Source organism: Galleria mellonella, unplaced genomic scaffold, assembly GCF_026898425.1.
Source record: "Galleria mellonella isolate WM207_F2 unplaced genomic scaffold, CSIRO_AGI_GalMel_v1 utg65, whole genome shotgun sequence".
NCBI lineage: Eukaryota > Metazoa > Arthropoda > Insecta > Lepidoptera > Pyralidae > Galleria > Galleria mellonella.
Window position 1 is genome coordinate 3,506,696 of NW_026442138.1, and position 18,709 is coordinate 3,525,404.

The window sequence follows — 18,709 nt, forward strand, 5'->3', positions numbered from 1 at the left end:
ATAGATAGATAGATAGATACTCTTTAATGTTTCCTCCAAAAGATTACAATAGTAAACTTATTATAAATATAAATAATTACAAGAAATAATCACAATGAGAAAACAATGGGCGACCTTATCGCTAAGAGCGATCTCTTCCAGGCAACCTTTATAATTATATATTATATTATATATATGTTAAATATTTTTTATGTCTCCTTAATACTTCAATGCACCGCATTCCTAATTTTCTATTTGCCCCATGGTTGACTGGTGGAGAACACCATTCAGTGTTAAGTCCGCCAAATGTACATTCAATGTAAATTCATACTTAGCAGCAAAGTTTAAATAAATAAATGTATTCGAAAACAGTAGTCACACAGGTAGTAGGTTTGAAAGAACGTATTGATATAAAAATAAAGTAGGGCACGCTACATTGGTTCAGACATGTGAAAGGAATATCAGATGGAAGGTTGATGAAATAGTTTTGACAATGCGGAAAGACGCATGTACTGACGCAAACCTATACTGTACACTGTACAATTTATACTTTACCACATTACATACAAAATTAAGAAATATTTTAAATAATGAATTTTTAAATAAAGCGATCATGTCGCTAGGCAATCTAATTAAATAAACATGAAGAAATCTAGGGTCTTTAGAACCAACTTGTATGCGTGAGATGACTATAAAAGTGAATTAAGCAGGAAATTTGGTAAATCGTGGAAAATGTTCAAGTTGTCAAACTTGAAAAAGTGTGTGTGTTCAAGCTGTTAAATATAATTGACGTTATTTACGGAGTAATAGATTTATTTAACCTTACTAGATACTTATATATTTATTTATAAAATTGTACATTTCATAAAGTAAATATAGTTAATCTTGCAATGGAGCAACATACTTTCATTTTATACAATTTAATTTCCTTATTATTATTTATATTATAAGCTATTCTAATTATTTTATTGACCTCGTTGTTTATTTCATAATTTTTTTATTTATTTTAATATTTCGTAACTTATTTCAAACACAATTGTATGATTATTATTGAATAAATGAATATGTATATATAATTCCTTTAAACTAATTAAATCAGGAAGGTTTTTATATAATAGCCATCATCATAATCCTTTAAACCATTACAAGAACATTAACAGATTTTTATAATTTAATATAATATATTTAAATCCTTTCGTCCAAACCGTAGGTGGCGAATACCACCAGCAAATGCATTCCCAAAGAGGGTTGACGTCAGGCAGGCGGCCGGTCGTAAAAATACGAGTATAAGCCAAATCCTTTAGTAATATGGATAAAATCATATTACGCCGACCCCAAATAATAATTGGGATAAGAGTAGGAAGATGATGAATAAAATATATTTAAATATTTTTAGATTTCTATCCTGTTGATATCGTCACACCGTATTGGATCTTAGACACAGACTACGACAATTACGCATTGGTTTACTCGTGCGTCAACTATAATGATGAATATATGCGAGGTAAGCTTAGTTACCGATTCTTTGCCATGAGTGTCGTAAGAGACAACTAAGATAATGGTCAAGGGATGGGCAGCAGCGTTCCTCTTAAAACATCACCAAAGCCTGACTGTGATTGCCAACTCGCCAACCAAACATATAAACTACTAGCAAAACCCCCTTACGGGGAGATCTATTAACAGCTGATATGATGATGAAGCTGTATCTCATAATTATTATTTTTTTCGAAAAAATATGCATATCTCCTTACTGAGAGAAACGAATGCCCAGCTATGCATTGGTCTCTCTCAGTGCGATGATACTGTGTCAATTTGTTATAATGATGGTGATGATGATATAAAGTAATGAGATGCTACAAAAGTTGTCTGCATGGATCTCTATTTATTTCGTGTTTCTAACGCCGAGCAACTAGGGGGGAAAAGAATTGTTAGTAATAAAGACTAAAAATCTCATTGCTAGCAATATACCCAACCAAGTCGACCTCCACGCGGTTCCCCCTGGAAACTATCATGGTTAATTCCTGATGAATTCATCATGATGGGCTAACTGGCCTGTTTTCATTCTCAACTATCACCCTTCACTGGTGCTCCGCCAGCGTATCCCGTTAGCGCAGGCGGAGTTACCAATCCATTTTCATCCAACAAAAAAAAAAACGCCGAGCTATGTTTGCATGGCTGGTAGAATATGGCGGTGTCGGTGCATAATATGGTGTCATGTCTCGTCAAGTCCTCAAGAATAGCAACACATGAGTAAGTAGACACTAACACCATGGCACCATCAGGAATTACAATCCGTGATATTCGCTATGATGTCGGTAGTGCTGTTCATTTCTACAGATAAGAATAGCCACCTTTCGGACCCTTGACTTTTTCACCATTCCAAATTGTATAAAAATATTAAATTATACCATTTTAATATTGCAAAACATTTTTTTAACAGTGGGATATTGGAGACTAAGTAGAAACAGAACATTATCGCCAGAATCTGTTGATGCGATCGAAAACATCACCAAGGATTTGAAGATATTAGACGATAGGTATTTGATCACTTGGGGGCACGACGATAATGATTGTTTCTACTATCCGGAACTGACGGACGGTCAAGTGATACTGGATGGGCAATGTGAAGACAACAATATCACTGTTGTTAGCGGATTCGATCCCAGTCAGGCAAGTATTAGTATTTTGCTACTTATACTTAAGTTGTGACCAAAATACATTGACAAAACACATAAAATCTTTTGTACCCATAATTTCAGTTCGAAGGAGTCTGGCATGAACTTGAACGGTTCCCTTCAAAGATTCAAACTGGAGACTGTTCCGGTATCAATTTCGTATTAAATACATCCAACAAATTTACTGTAACCCAAAATATTGTGTACAATGAACGGCTGCAGACTTACACCGGACCCGCTTTGGTAGCTTCTGATGGATCTGGAGTTATCACTGTTGACCTCAGTGATGATAGTGGAGGTAAAACAGCTACAACATTCAAATTTATATAAGATAAATTTGATTTTGTAAAAAAAAAACAGAATAACGATTTTGATAATAAGCAAATGCACTAATTAACGGAAAGATGTTCCGTAGATAGAAACATTAAATTCAAACTATTTAAATTTAGAATGTGGAATCGTGATTATGCAGATTTTTGCTTGGCAACAGTTTCTTTTTTTTTTATAAAGACTCTTGTGTTTCATGGTTTATGGTTTATAAAAGACAGGAATTAACAAGGTCATTTAAGTAAACTAAAACTAGTAAGTAGGTGACAGGTGATTTACTTGGGTTATCTCGATATTTCGTTCACATTACACCGGCCTTGGTCATTAGCAGTCCTTAAATGCTAAATGTACTAAATCATCGCAATTATTCCCGCCTCTTATAAATAGACATTTGCTTCTATAAACATTACAAATCGATTGGAATGTCATAATTAATTCCGAAAAGAATACAAGCGAATTGAACTAACATTCTTTAAGAAATCGCTTAATATAAAATTATTTATTTACACTTGTTTTTATGATATCCTTACAAATATTATTAACAGTTTAATACTCTTTGCAGCTTCAATCAATCTGAACTTGTACGTTTTGGACACTGATTACGAAGAATTTGCACTCCTCTACAGTTGCAGGAACTTCAACGAGAACCAGAAACAAGGTATTTAAACAACACCATTTAGTATAACCATAAACAGATAGGTTTTCTTTATTATTCCCTCCAAAAGATTAAGTAATCTTAGCATAAACAAAAATATATCACGAAAAGGGTCACTCAGAAAAAATATTTTTTACTCTTAATTGCCTATAATAAGTTCACATAGTGCCCTGTTAATTTATTGATATTATGCAGAGTGTAAAATAGGCAACCCCTATCTATCCCGTGGGTGTCGTAAGAACCGGAGGCGAAGAAGGGAAGGCGAGGGATGGGCAGCAGCGTCCTTCTTAAAACATCTTTAAAGCCTGACAGCGGCTGCCAATCCGTTTGCCAAAAGTGGCAACTACTAGTAACCAATCTCTCCCCCCAATGGGTAGGCTTATGTTCTGCAGTGGATAGTTAAAGACTGACATGATGGAGAGCATATATATTTATAGTAAAATTACCAATTGCCAATAGCCAACTGACCTAACGTCATCCTCACCTATCATCCCTCATTGGTGCCCCGACAGCCTGAAGGAAAGGGATTGTTAGTTACGTCGTGTAACAGATCTATTACTAGCAATACAGGGTACATCAATTAGATTTCCATGTGGTTCTACCTGGAAGACATCGTAGTTAGTTCTTGTAGAAATCGTCACGATGGACTTACCTATCTGCTTTTCTTGCTTTTCCTACTTACCTTATTTCCTCCTTAGTACAAAAGACTTTGTACAAAAGTCGATTGCTTAGGTACCTCTGTCCCATTCGTGTTTCAACCTTGAAGCAGTTGTGTTTGCATGGCTGTGTTTCGGTTTGAAGGGTGAGATATAGCGTGAATTTACTGGGTACAGAGGAATAACACCTGAGTCCTCAGAAATGGCAACACATGGGGGGTATCATGGGCGAAACAGTATACTCTGTTATATCCGTGGTACTGCTCATGTCTATAGGCGACGGTTACCACTTTCCATCAGGTGGACCGTTAGTTTGTTTGCCATTCTAAGTTGTATAAAAAAAAAACCTATAATCTCTCACTGATAGCTCACTAGAGCATACTAGTAGCGCAGTTGGGATACCATTTTATTCTCACCTATTAAAAAAAAACCCTAACAGCGTATACGGATAACACAGGCGGGATTACCATTCCATTATCATCTCATACAAATACCACACAATCTTCATCTATTAAAAAGACAATCCACTCCAGTTTTCAGTTGGAAACTCGGTCGATACCAGTATCCTCTGTCCCCACAAGCAAACGAGCGTATAGACGCCATCGTCACGAATAACACCGACCTCTACGCGGGCTACTACGAACACACGGACCAAAGTAACGACGCGTGCTTCTACTATCCTCGGTTCGATGAACTACCCAACTACATCACTCTACCTGGACCGTGTGACGAGAGAATACGAGGAGTTAGCGGCTTCGATCTTAACAGAGTAAGTGCTTATAACCCGTTCTGTAATGTTTTCTTTAGAAAACGTTCTATTGATCTGAATAATGCGATAAAGCGATTATAGTTCTTATTTTTATATATTTTAATGTCAAAACTCTATAATTATTTTCTTCCGTCATTCTCTCCTGTTGTATGTGTGTTATTAAACATGTGTATGTTTATATATATATATATATATATATATATATATATATATATATATATATATATATATATATATATATATTTGTTTACATCGTATACATTAGTATCTATATAATAGTCGCCACCTACCCTTTGTCTTTTTCTCAATGTCCTCTACCCAAATAATGTCTGGAAGACATTGCTTAACGATAAGGCCGCCTTTTGTATGACTTCTTATATATACTGTAATTATTATATATTTACTATAATTATTATTTTTTTACTTGGTTATAAATAAATTATTTATATATGTAAATAAAAATTGATAATTAAATATTGCATCGACCACAAGTACAATTCAGTTTTAATTAATTTCAGATATATTTATTATATTATAGCGTTATATTTTATTTACACAGTGGGGACAATTCTTTGGCGCTGTTCCCCTAAACTTATCTCTAATATTTGACTTTCCATTTACACATCAAAGCGATGGTTTAAATCTTATATATATAAAAATTATCATAAATTTTAGTTTATGATACTTTATAAAATAGTAATTTCCCAGAATTATCAATTTAAAATATTAGCTTAAGGGATAAGTTTAAAGAAGTAATGCTTCAGAATCGACCCCAATGTCTGTCTTATTTTGATTTATTTTAGGAATTTTTCTTTCTGTTTCTATAAATAATTTAAACAATAATCATTAGAATCTCAAAGTAATAACAAAAGAGTCTAAGCTCGTTTGTTTCTTATCTCAGATAAATTACTTAATATCTCTTATTTATTTTATAATAAAATTTTATTTTTTTCTTAATTTTTTTATAAATAACTTCAACTTGAACGTGTAAAATTTCAATGAAAATCTAAATTATTTGTAATAATATGTATTTGATAATAATTAATTATGTTGTAATACAGTGTTACCAGATACATTTATTAATATTAAAATTAAAATTAAACTGTAAACGTCTATCTTTATTTCAATTATTTACGACCTTGTAACACAGCAAGTAATCACTGACCTTGTTTAAAGACACTAAGAGACGTAAACGAATCTGGTGGTCTACCATGAAATGAAATTCCGAATTTTCGGGCTCAATTTCGTGTCTTTGTTCGTACCGAAATCGACCCAGTAAATGGAGTTTAACATTTCGTTCATCATAAATCCTATCCTAATAGTTTAGTCTAGAGGAATGATATTTTAACATTTTTAAAAATTTTAAATGGCATGTATTATGTAATATTAACATCATATTTCTGTTTCGTTCGTCCCCGAAATTTCGGAAAATATTTCATGGTAGCCCCTCTGAGACAAAACGATTTGTACAGATTAATAGATTTTAAACCGTCCCTTTGGTATTTTTTAACTGGAAATTAGTTGTGTTCTGTGGCATATTTTGTAAGAGATGAGATTAAAACTATTTTAATAAGTCCAGAAATTTCATTTAAAATGCTTATCAACTACTTAATAATTAAGATTGTTATTTGTTATGTGTTTAGAATTATTTTGTTTAATTCCACTATAATTAGTAAGTGGTAGGATTTAACAACATTATTACATATCCTCTTTTAATCTTCGAATGTTGGCAGTCACACACGTATTAATGATAGCGGAATTAAATAATTCTAATCAAGTAACCAGTGTAACGATATGACGATTTTTAAGACCATAGTGGAGGGAAAAATAGAGGGCAAATAGGAAGAGGAAAACCGAGGAATAACTACATGGGACAGATAAAAGAAACACTAGGTGTCATGTCGTATAGGGAGGTCAAGGATATGGCCAGAGATCAGAGATCAATTTCAGTAAAATTAAGATTGTGTTTTACACAGAAAAGTAACTTCAGTTGTGGCAAAACCAATAGTTTTGATATAAAAATTAAACTATTGGATCGATTTTAAAAAAAAAATCTACGGGATTGGTCTGTAAATATATCTTTTTAGAAAAAAAACAATTTTCCAAATTGATTTACAACTTACTAAATTATGAGTTAACAAACATAAACCAACAACCGAATTGAGAACCTGCTTCTTTTTAAAGTTGGTTAAAAACAATCAAACATTCTTATAAATTTTCGCTTTATTATGTAAACTGAAAGATAATGTAGTAATAAAGATTGAAAGGATATTTTGTGTTTCATTCGGAAATGATCATGAAGGAATGAGGACGAATTAATAGAGGCAGGCGTTCGTCTACCAAGTAAAAGACCTGCTAAAAAAGGGTTAACTTAAAAGCACTTGCAACTAACCAACTTGTGTAAATAAACTGATGAATGTAAACGAAAGAAATATGTTTGAATCGTAGCATTTTGTATTTTATTATTACTCTCTAATACGACACAGGTGTGTAGTATAAATATAATGTATAGCAAATATTCAATTTTTTCTTTAAAAGACATTAAAAATCACGAACACTTTATAAGGTATTTAGCTTTTTCAATATGTTTATTTAAATTTATCTAAACATGTGAATATTTAGATTTTCCTCAGCATACTGATCCGAAGGATAATAACTCTAATATAAAATGGAGATCACCAAAATTCAAGATATTGGTAAAATCGTTTCATTATTTCTCTACTGTCTTTTCTATTGCGTCACTGCCATCACTACGGCGTTCTTTCTTATTCTTCTTCTCTCTTTATTCATCCATAATTAACTCAATAGCTGCTTCTATTTGTTTATATTCTGCACTAATAATTACTTACAAAAGAACAATTAATATTCTGTTTATAGTAACATTCATTAAAAATAGATAATTTTCTAAAAACTCTTAAATGTTGATTGAAATTTGATACCTCTCAGTAACTCGTAGATATTATTTATAATAATAATAAATTTAATTTTACAATACGTTACAAATCTATAATAGCATGCCAGTAAGCAAAATACAATCAAAATAAAAAATAAAAATTACAAAATTGCTAAAACTCAAAAACCTCATCTCGCATTTGCTCGACTAAATTGTCTCTTCGTTTTAACTAAACTAAAAGCATGTGTAATGTATATTTTAATTGAATTTAAAATAATTTCGATGCTTTATTCAACAGTACACTGGAAGATGGATCGAAATCGCTAAATACCCACAACCTTATCAATTTGGTACTTGCGATCGAGCTGAGTACGCCTTAGTGAATGGAATATTGGAAGTGAACAACACTCTAGTGGCAAACAGGACGTTGCTTTCACAATTTGGATCCGCAACTCAATCTTCTAATGATGGCAGTGGAGTATTCGATATTACTTTTGTCATTGATGATGGTAAGTGAGATATAGATGTGATAGTAAATAATAATAAATACCATACAATCACAGCAATTGGCTCGCCCTTAAACTAAGATACCCTATTGTTAGCAATGATCATCTGAAGGCATAACTCAACAAACTTAGGTCTGAGTCATTTAAAAAAAAAATCTTAATTGACACGAACATACAGCCATACCATTCTATATCAGCGTTAATTGTCCACTGCTAAATGCTGCCATAGGCCTCCTCCTGTTGGGGAGAGATTCTACCATTAGTTTCCACGCTTGGCATGCGGATTGACAACCGCATCACCAAGGCTTAACCTTGGTGATGTTTAAAGAAGAATGCTGCTACTCATTCATCGACTTTTAAAAATTTTCCTTTTAGGACATACACGGGAAAGGAAGCAGTGATCCATTCCATGCCGGGACCACGCGGCAATTATAAATTTACTTTTAGTTGAAATAAAGAGTACACATTTATAAATGTGTATTCTTCAATCTAACTATATTATGTAGACCCAATATTTTCAGGAATAAAGGGAAGGATATGTGAAAGATTTATTGTGTTAATTTTCTATAATCAGCACTAAATATTCTTTTTTTCAGAGGAAATAGTGGCCAATTATTATGTGCTCGCGACCGATTACGATTCGTACTCTCTCGTGTACAGCTGCCGTAACTTGCCCGATGGAAACAGACAAGGTAATTTACTTAAAATCTCACTTGTTACATGAATCTAATAATTCCTTTAAAAACTGTATCGCCTTATTACTTGCTAGGACTTAAAGATGGATATAGATTGACTGAGTAACCCCTTTTTCTTTTTTCCTAAAAAATGTTTTAAGCAACTTCCAAAAGAGGATATTCTCGATTTTCACAATTCCTCTTGTAAACGATAAGCGATTGTGTTGGGCCCATTTCAATTTTATCACATTTGATTATTATTAAGTGCAATCATACTAAAAACTAACTAAATACGTATTTTGTGACTACGTTAGTGTTATTTATTATGCAGTTTCTTTAAAAGTTATTTAGCCTATAAATCTACTTTTATACTTGCCAAGTGGTTTACAGTAACAAAGTTTAATTTATTAACAATTAATATTTCATCGATTACTAGTAATAGGTATGGGCCTTTGGGGAAAATGTTCAGTATCACCATAGCCGTATTATAGGGAAGAAGGGGGGCATGCCCACTACAGAACTTTACCAGAGGGAGGCTTTGTACAAAAGTCGATTGCTTGGATACCTCTGTCCCATTCGTGTTTCAACCGTAAAGCAGTTGTGTTTACATTGCTGTGTTTCGGTTTGAAGGGTGGGATATGGCGTGAATTTACTGGGTACGGAGGAATAACACCTGAGTCCTCAGGAATGGCAACGCATGGGGGGTATCATGGGCGAAACAGTATACTCTGTTATGTCCATGGTACTGCTCATGACTATAGGGGACGGTTACCACTTTCCATCAGGTGGGCCGTCAGCTTGTTTGCCATTCTAAGTTGTATAAAAAAAAAGAACTCTCTGATGCCCAGACTAGAATGCAGGCTTACGTACGTACAAAACTTAAGAAAGACATGTCTGAGGGTGCATATGCGGCTTTTTAAAGAGTCTGATCCTCTCTATAAAATAATCTTAGACACGCCATTGAATATAAAAGCTAAAATTGGAAATAATTATGCAAAAAACTACCCCTTATGAACATTTTCTGAGGCTGTTTTCTACACAACTAGATCCCATTATCGTAAAGGTTTCGATTTTGCGTATTTGATGCCAACTTTTCTTCGCAGTATTCAGTTGGAAACTGAGCAGGACCTTTACTCTAAGCGCACAAGCAAACAGCATCATGGACCAAGTCATCTTAGACACGCAAGGTCTTATTGAAGAGTATTACACACCGACCAGCCAAAGCGACGAAGACTGTTTCTACGTGCCACCAGTTGATACACAAAAGGCGCCAGTGTTCAGAGGCCAGTGTGAGGATATTGTTGGACTAGAGAATTTCGATATAGAACAGGTTCTATTTCTTGATACCTTTTCTTTATAGAGATTTCAGACAATATTTTTTATGACAGGGAGTTCATCCTCATGTCCTACAGCCTCAATGGTTGCGTACTGCGCGGTTTTAGAGATGTTTCTCCCACGAACACTCAGGTTGTGGAATGAGCTCCCTGCCGAGGTTTTCCCAAGAGACTACAGTATGGGGTTCTTCAAAAGGGGGGTAAAGAGGTTTCTTTAGGGTCGGCGACGCACGCGTAATACCTCTGGTATTGCAGGCATTCATAGGCTACGGTAACCGCTTACCATCAGGTGGGCCGTATGCTTGTTTGCCACCTCAGTGGTATAAAAAAAATATATGATAATATTGCTAACAGAATGACGGAAGTAATAAACGTTGTTTATAGATAAACAGTAGCGTGAACTAGGTATGGGTGATAAATAGGAATATTTACATATTTTAGTTACAATATCTAATATACTGATCCTATAACAAATACGTTTAATATTGCTTATCCAATATAAGGTGAAATTAAAAAACCCGATCGATATTATTATAGATATCGAACTCGTATTAGTGATATCCAAAATGGGTGATGATTTTTTTCCGCCAACAGTGTCTAGAAGGACCCAATATATTGATATTTTTTTTTTATGGTTTGCGGTACAGTATTTAGGGCATCCCGTCCTCGCTATTGGATACGGGTGACGGAATGCCTATACAAGAGAGTACATGGTAGGCGCAGTTTAGACGCAAATATTTAGATATCAATGCGCTACCAATACACATACCTATTGTAAACGACACAGAATAAAGATACGGTGAAGTCCATGATACTTCCAATACCAGGGACTATAGTATTACGCCCTGTAGTTTCGTTCCTTCAAACCGAAACACAAATATGAAATGTTGTATGTGGTATATGCTACTGAATTTGTCAATTGATCAAAACATATTATCATCCCAGTTCCTCGGTTGGTGGCACGAAATCAAGAGTTATCCAAGAGACACCAATCCTGGCGACTGCACCAGCTCACGTTACGACAGCGCTGATGACCAAGTGGAAATGGTTGATACCGGTATATTTGATGTCACCGCTGAAATCACTACCGGTGCTGTACGCGTTGATAGCAATGGACGCCTATTGAGGACTTTAAGCGATGGACAGGAGCAAGGTAGGTTTTAGATTCAGATAATTCAGATATTATAAATCTTATTTGGTGGTGCAGCGTTTTAACCTTTCAATAGTCGCGAGTTCGATCCCTGCACAATACAAAGATGATTAAGAAAAAGATCTACTAGAGGGAGACTGTACAAAAGTCGTTTGCTTGGGTACCTCTGTTCCATTCGTGTTTCAACCGTAAAGCAGTTGTGTTTGCATGGCTGTGTTTCAGTTTGATAGGTGGGATATGGCGTAAATTTACAGGGTACACAGAAACGAGAAACGAGTCCTCAGGAATGGCATCGCATGGGGGGTATCATGGGTGAAACAGTATATTCTGTTATGTCCATGGTACTGCTCATGTCTACAGGCGACGGTTACCACTCCATCGGGTAGGCCGTCAACTTGTTTGCCATTCTAAGTTGTATAAAAAAAAAAAGAAAAAGATAGAGAGAGAGCCGACTAATCTGATCCTTATCATCATTCATCACTGGTATTCTAACCAGCGCATACTGAGCATAAAGTCGGACTTCAATTTACACTGGCCGGATACCAGCTTTGTCGTTTTGACTCAGTTCAAAGACGGACTATGAGAATTGTTGACAATCCCAAGCTCACAGGCGGTATCGAGCCCTTTCATTTAAGGCGAGACTTTGCCTTCCTTTGTGTGTTCTACACCTTGTACAACACATTGTGTTCTGAAAAATTGTTTGAAATGATGCCTACAGCCAACTTTTCACCTTCGCACTGCTCGCCAACAGGGATTTCATCCTCACACACTTGAGCCTAAATGGTCATGTACAGTACTGTTCAGAGAAATTTTCTCCAACAAACGCTCAGACTGTGGAATGACCTCTCTACCGAGGGTTTCCTTAAAGACTACAGTATGGAATTCTTTAAAAAAGATATATTAAAGTTTCTTCAGGATCGGCAACGCGCTCGTGACACCCCTAGTATTGCAAGCGTCCATAGGCTACAGTGATCGTTTACTATCAGATGGGTTGTACACTTGTTTGCCACCTTTGTGGGTTAAAAAAAAAACCTTTAAAAATACCAAGGCAGATCAGTAGACTTTGCAAATTATTAGACTAACAAGCACTTAATAACTGTCAAATAGAATTTACAATTCATTTATTTTTTTGTTTTACAGAAATTTGGGTACTAGCGACCGATTACAACGAATATGCTGTACTCTACTCATGCGAAAACATCGATAGTGAACGTCGGCGAGGTGGGTAGTTAAACTATAAAAATAAATTTCCATAATAATATATATTCTATAAACCAAATTTTATTTCTGAAAATTGATAGTTTACAATTTAACAAAATTAAATTAAAATACATTTATTACCAAAAAGAGACAGGAACAGAATAGAACATCACTTATGTATATCAAGTTACCTACATTATAAAAAAGTTTACATTACCATTTGTTCCTAAACCAGGTCACTTGTATCTTGAAAATTAAAATTTCTACTGTATTAACGTAATAATTGTTATTATTGTTTCAAGGATTATATAAAGTCTTTATAGAGTAGTCCGAAGATATATGTATATAAAAAACAGAATCTCATTCCCAAGCCAATTTGGAGAATGGTCTCTTACTACGACAGTGAAACTACACGAATACGAATTGGTTATAGAGTCATGACACCCTAGTCCTTAGGAATGACAATGCAGACGAGTGTATCCTAAGTATCACGTGACGCTGTTCATATCTATCGGTAATGAATCTCTCCATGATCTGGTCTATCTACTGCTGCGCTATTAGCATTTACACGTGACTTCTATTAACCAGGATGTGAAATATCATATATTGTTCTCCTTTCAAATTAAGTAACATAGAAACATAGAAGCAAATAACAAACTTACACATACCTAATACTAGTAAAGAGGGGGGAAAGGGATTGTTAGTAATGGAGTTCGACAGTCCCATTGCTAGCAATATGCCTTATTAGGTCGACCTCCACGTGGTTCCCCCTGGAAACCATCGTGAACAATTCTTGTTGATATCGTCACGATGGGCTAACTGACCTACTTCATCTCCTCACCTATCATCCTTCACTGGTGCCCCGCCAGTGCATACCGATAGCGCGGGTGGGGTTACCATTCCATTATCATCCATTAAAAAATACTAGTAAAGAAGGGGGAAATGGATTGTTAGTAATGGTGTCTAATAGCCCCATTGCTAGCAATATACCCTCTCAGGTCGACCACGTGGTTCCCCCTGGAAACTATCATGTTTAATTCTTGTCGAATTCATCATGGTGAGCCAACTTACCTGCATTCACTCTCACCTATCATCTTCCACTGGTGCCTCGTCGGGGTATACCGATAGCGCGGGCGGGGTTACCATTCCATTTTCACCCATTAAAAAAAATACTAGTAAAGATTACATGAAGACTTTCCTCGAAATAACATACTACAAACTCCTATTTTACAGTCTGGAGTGCTATACACAGCAGGAATCGTACGACTCAGTTCACTGAAGCAGCCCAAATTGCAATCGACGAAGTGGTGGATAACAATGAAGTCCTCTACCCCCAGTTCTACCAGGATATCGATCAGAGCGACGATGCCTGTTTCCATTACCCACTGCAAACGGGCCAACAAATCATATTGCCTGGGCAGTGCGACCAAAATATACCAATAGAGCAGAACTTCAGTCTTCAAATGGTACTTCAATAAGGAACCTAACTTTCGCATTGTTTAAAATTATTTTAATTTTAGGACCTTAATAGATACTCCGCCAGCTACCAATGGAACAGCTAAAGCTGTCCAACTTACAGAACTTTCAAGCCAAAACACAGTTATGCATACACAGCCTTTCAGCAGAAACACGCGTGGGACAAATCAACTTGGGGGAAAAGAATTACTAGGCTATAATTGTAGGCTCTAATAGCCCCATTGCTAGCAATACATAGTATCAAGTCGACCTATACGCTGTTCTAGAAATCTTCATGGTTAATTCTTGCCTAATTTTTCACGATAGGCCAATGGACCTGCCTTTATCCTCACTTCTCATCTATCACTGGTGCCAGCGTACACCGGCAGCGCAGGTGGAGTTACCATTCCATTTTCATCCATTAAAAAAAAATTGATGGATTTATGAGATTGGTTTCTGAGTAGGCATCAGGGCGTTCTTGCTATACATATTTGCTATATACTTTCCGAAGCCTGCAATAGATAAAAAAAAAAGATAATAAACTGCTTGTAAACAATTATATTTGAATAAATTTGATTTGAATTTGATGTCTACAGTGCTATTTATGTTTATAGGCGACGATTACCACTTTCCATTAAGTGGACCGTCAGTATATTAGCAAATTTCAGTTAAAAAATAACTTTAATTATCCATTTAAAATTGGCATTACCCATACCATATCGGTACCGCTCCGATATCCATATATTCTTCTCTAGACAGTCACGGCGGAATGAATGAATGAATGATAGAATGAAATTTTAATTACTAGATAAAAAAATAGTAACATCGTAATCATTTCTATCGGGTCATTCCATTCAATATTACATATGGGGTAACTAATATTTAATACAGCCGTTATTAGACCAATATATAGATATTATAACTATATATTATGTAAATATCACCCATACTTACTTTAAAATATCATATCCATTTTCCCACAGTACACAGGAAAATGGTATCAGACTGAAAGATATATTAATACCCATGAAAGCGGAACTTGTATTGGGGCTGAGTATAAATTGGACTTTGAGGCTGGACTCCTGACCATTGTGAACTGGGCTGTGATCAATGATGAGCTGGTAACCGTCGAAGGAACAATCGCTGTCACATCAGAAGATGGTAGCGCGAAATTGGTAATGGAAATACCAGTTGAAGGGACAGAAGGTATAAATTTTTTAACTAACCACAACCGTTTACCCGTATTAATTAGGTTAAAAATGAGCCTTGTATTAATTTACAATTTGGTGTACTCGTTTCATTAAAATTTATTCAGTGGCTTGTGATTAACTAACCATCTCTACGAATACCACATATTTTTACATATACTTGTATATGTAATACGTAACGTTCTTTATTTCTGGATGAAGCCACACTGGCCAGTGTGGTTTTGTTGTTTTGGACTGAAAATTATGCTATATTCTTAAACATTTTTCTACCATGTTCCCTTTTACTTGTATAGACTTCACTGTAACCAATCTCAGATAAATTGCTCCTGAAGTAATAATGCATAAAGGCAACACAATGAACTGTGTTTATGTGTCCATAAATAGCAGTTAAAACTTGACATCTGTCTGTTAACTTGTTTGTCAGTCCCAGTAGCAACAAAGGCAAAGGCGACTCATTTTCTCCTCATGAAGAGCCAATTGTAACTTTAACTACACAACACAAAACAACATACAACAACAACAACAACATACAACGCAAATTAATTAAATAAATTAAAAAAAAATTAGGCTGTATGGGCTATGCACTTTGCCTGTCCAATTTTGGACGAATTTTAAAACAACAACAAAGGCGACTTAGAAATTTAGCACTAGAGGGTATTCAAACTAGTAGGTAATTATTTTTAGACTAGTAATAGGTAAGAATAATATAAAATAATAAATGTTTTTTTTTTTTCAGAAACTACAAAAACGGAACTGTACATATTAACGACAGACTATGCGAGTTACTCACTACTGTACACTTGTACCAACATTGACGAATATTACAGAGCCGGTAAGTTAAGATATTTTAAAAAAGTTGACCTAATATTTTTATGTGTATAGTCACTGATACTATTTTTAAGCTGCTGCTTTAAAACTGAGATATTTTCAATTTCACAGTTTTAAATCGGTATTGCCAGGGTTATTTAGCGGTAACCATTATTTAAAACAATATTACACAATCTTCCGCATCCCTGATCAGGATGTGTCGATTACTGAAATGGTTTCGATATAATATACGTAATGTCCACCAGAGGGAGAATTTGTACAAAAGTCGATTGCTTGGATACCTCTGTCCCATTCGTGTTTCAACCGTGAAGCAGTTGTGTTTGCATGGCTGTGTTTCGGTTTGAAGGGTGGGATATGGCGTGAATTTACTAGGTACAGAGGAACAACACCTGAGTCCTCAGGAGTGGCAACGCATGGTCTCCCATGCGTTGCCACTCCTGAGGACTCAGGTATCATGGGCGAAACAGTATACTCTGTTATGTCCATGGTAACGCTCATGTCTATAGGCGACGGTTACCACTTTCCATCAGGTGGGCCGTCTGCTTGTTTGCCATTCTAAGTTGTATAAAATAAAAAGCTTTGAATATCCTTGAAACGATTATGAGTGATCCAAACTGCCGTACATTAACAGACATTTATAACTGTGTGTAACCCTCGATCAGAAAAAATTCAAAATAAACTTCTCACCATTAAAAATAAAATAACAATAAAAAAGGTCACACTATTTTTTTTTTTTTTATTTACCAGTTGGCGCCTGGAAGCTAAGCCGTACACGGACAATGCCAGGACCTAGTTCGTCGGCGATCAACCAATACATGAGTACTAGAAAGGAACTATATCAGCCGTATTTCATCTCAGTGGTTCAGTACGAGGACTGTGATGAACCAGATTCTTCTACGTTAATAAAAAGCAGCATTGTTGTTACTATTATTTGCCTCACCATACAGAAGCTGTTATAATTATTATATATAATATAAATAGATATAAAAATATAAAATATAAAGTACTCCATAACAGTATTATTGTAATGATCGTATACCATAAATACTGACAGAAACTTAGGTATTTATTATCTAATAACACGTAAGATTAAGTTTTAATTGTTTAATAAAAAAATATCTAAATATTTTTTTTTTCTTTTAATATTTTGACATAACCAATATTTAAAAAAAAAAAACAGTACAGTAGAAATCGATAGCGTAGAAATAGAATAAAAAACCGTTCCTGTTATACAGCAAATTGAAAACGTTACTCTTATTTCTTCGCAATCGGATTAAATTACAAGCATCAAGCATATCTTAAGAATAGCGTTAAAATTTGTATCATAAAAACTTGGCAAAACGAAATGTAATAAATATTGTAAATACGAAAACATATGGCCGTCTAATCTAAATCAATTGAAACTCAAACGATTTAAAACCAAAATTAGGCTCTTTGATAGTGAACTTGCACGACCTTCCTACCATTACTTTCTACCTCACTTACACCTCAAGAAAGTAGCGATAACATATCTACTTGTGCATGTAAGTATGGGTTTATTTTAATTGATGAAAATGACATTGATATCCCCGCCTACACTATCGGTATATGCTGGCGGGACACAAATGAGTGATGATAAGTAAGGATAAAGTAGATCAATTGGCTCATCACGACGAATTTAGCAAGAATTAACTATGATAATTTCCAGTGGGAACTACGTGAAAGTTAACCTAATAGGAATATATATTAACCAATTAAGTTTTTAATCCCTATAACTAACAAACTCTTTAAGTGTAAGGTGTTTTAATGGTTGAGAATGGAATGGTAATCCCGCCTACTCTATCGGCATACACTGACGGGACATCAGTGAGATATGATAAGAGGTATAAAATAGGTCATTTCACCCATAGTGACAAATTCAACAAATGTAAGTGTGAATTGTGCTCGCAGAGTTATTTTCAATTGTAGTTCAGATGATACGAAAAAATAATTGACTATCTCACTCATATAGGTATGACCTATACCTATAGGTTTTTATATTTATGTTGTAAGTATACACATGTATAGTGATGATGACTTGATGTTATTGGTAATGAAAAATTACTATTAAAAAAAGTTTAAGTATAAATTTACTTGAATAAAAATATTTCTTTCTTTAAGATACTGCACAAAGAAGTTAGCTCTGTGAATATTTTAATAATATTTTTCTTATTATAAGTTTCGTCAGTAGGAAATATATTTTAAAGTGATAACGGTTTAACTTAGATATATTTTAGTATTCCTTACATTATTTTGTAGATAATAAATCATTATATGTTCACTATCCTAGTTAAGATAATTAAAGAATATATATTTTTACTATTGGCAACACATATCAATTCATATCAATCCTTCATTCAAAACCACTCATTCATCTCACTC

At 34.7% G+C, this 18,709-nt stretch overlaps 1 protein-coding gene across 1 annotated transcript in view; it reads left to right on the plus strand.

Annotated features, from left to right (window-relative positions):
• Positions 1-17,433, plus strand: part of LOC113519703 (uncharacterized) — a 41,034-nt gene extending 23,601 nt beyond the window's left edge. Inside the window, exons 18-31 of the mRNA XM_026904878.3 lie at positions 1,376-1,483; positions 2,420-2,649; positions 2,739-2,952; positions 3,544-3,639; positions 4,826-5,061; positions 8,253-8,463; positions 9,057-9,152; positions 10,238-10,464; positions 11,414-11,621; positions 12,759-12,839; positions 14,052-14,284; positions 15,257-15,479; positions 16,218-16,313; positions 17,057-17,433. Coding sequence (XP_026760679.3) covers positions 1,376-1,483; positions 2,420-2,649; positions 2,739-2,952; positions 3,544-3,639; positions 4,826-5,061; positions 8,253-8,463; positions 9,057-9,152; positions 10,238-10,464; positions 11,414-11,621; positions 12,759-12,839; positions 14,052-14,284; positions 15,257-15,479; positions 16,218-16,313; positions 17,057-17,268 — 2,471 coding nt within the window. The 3' untranslated portion in view covers positions 17,269-17,433. The remainder of the gene's footprint in view (positions 1-1,375; positions 1,484-2,419; positions 2,650-2,738; positions 2,953-3,543; positions 3,640-4,825; positions 5,062-8,252; positions 8,464-9,056; positions 9,153-10,237; positions 10,465-11,413; positions 11,622-12,758; positions 12,840-14,051; positions 14,285-15,256; positions 15,480-16,217; positions 16,314-17,056) is intronic.
• Positions 17,434-18,709: the final 1,276 nt, after the last annotated feature.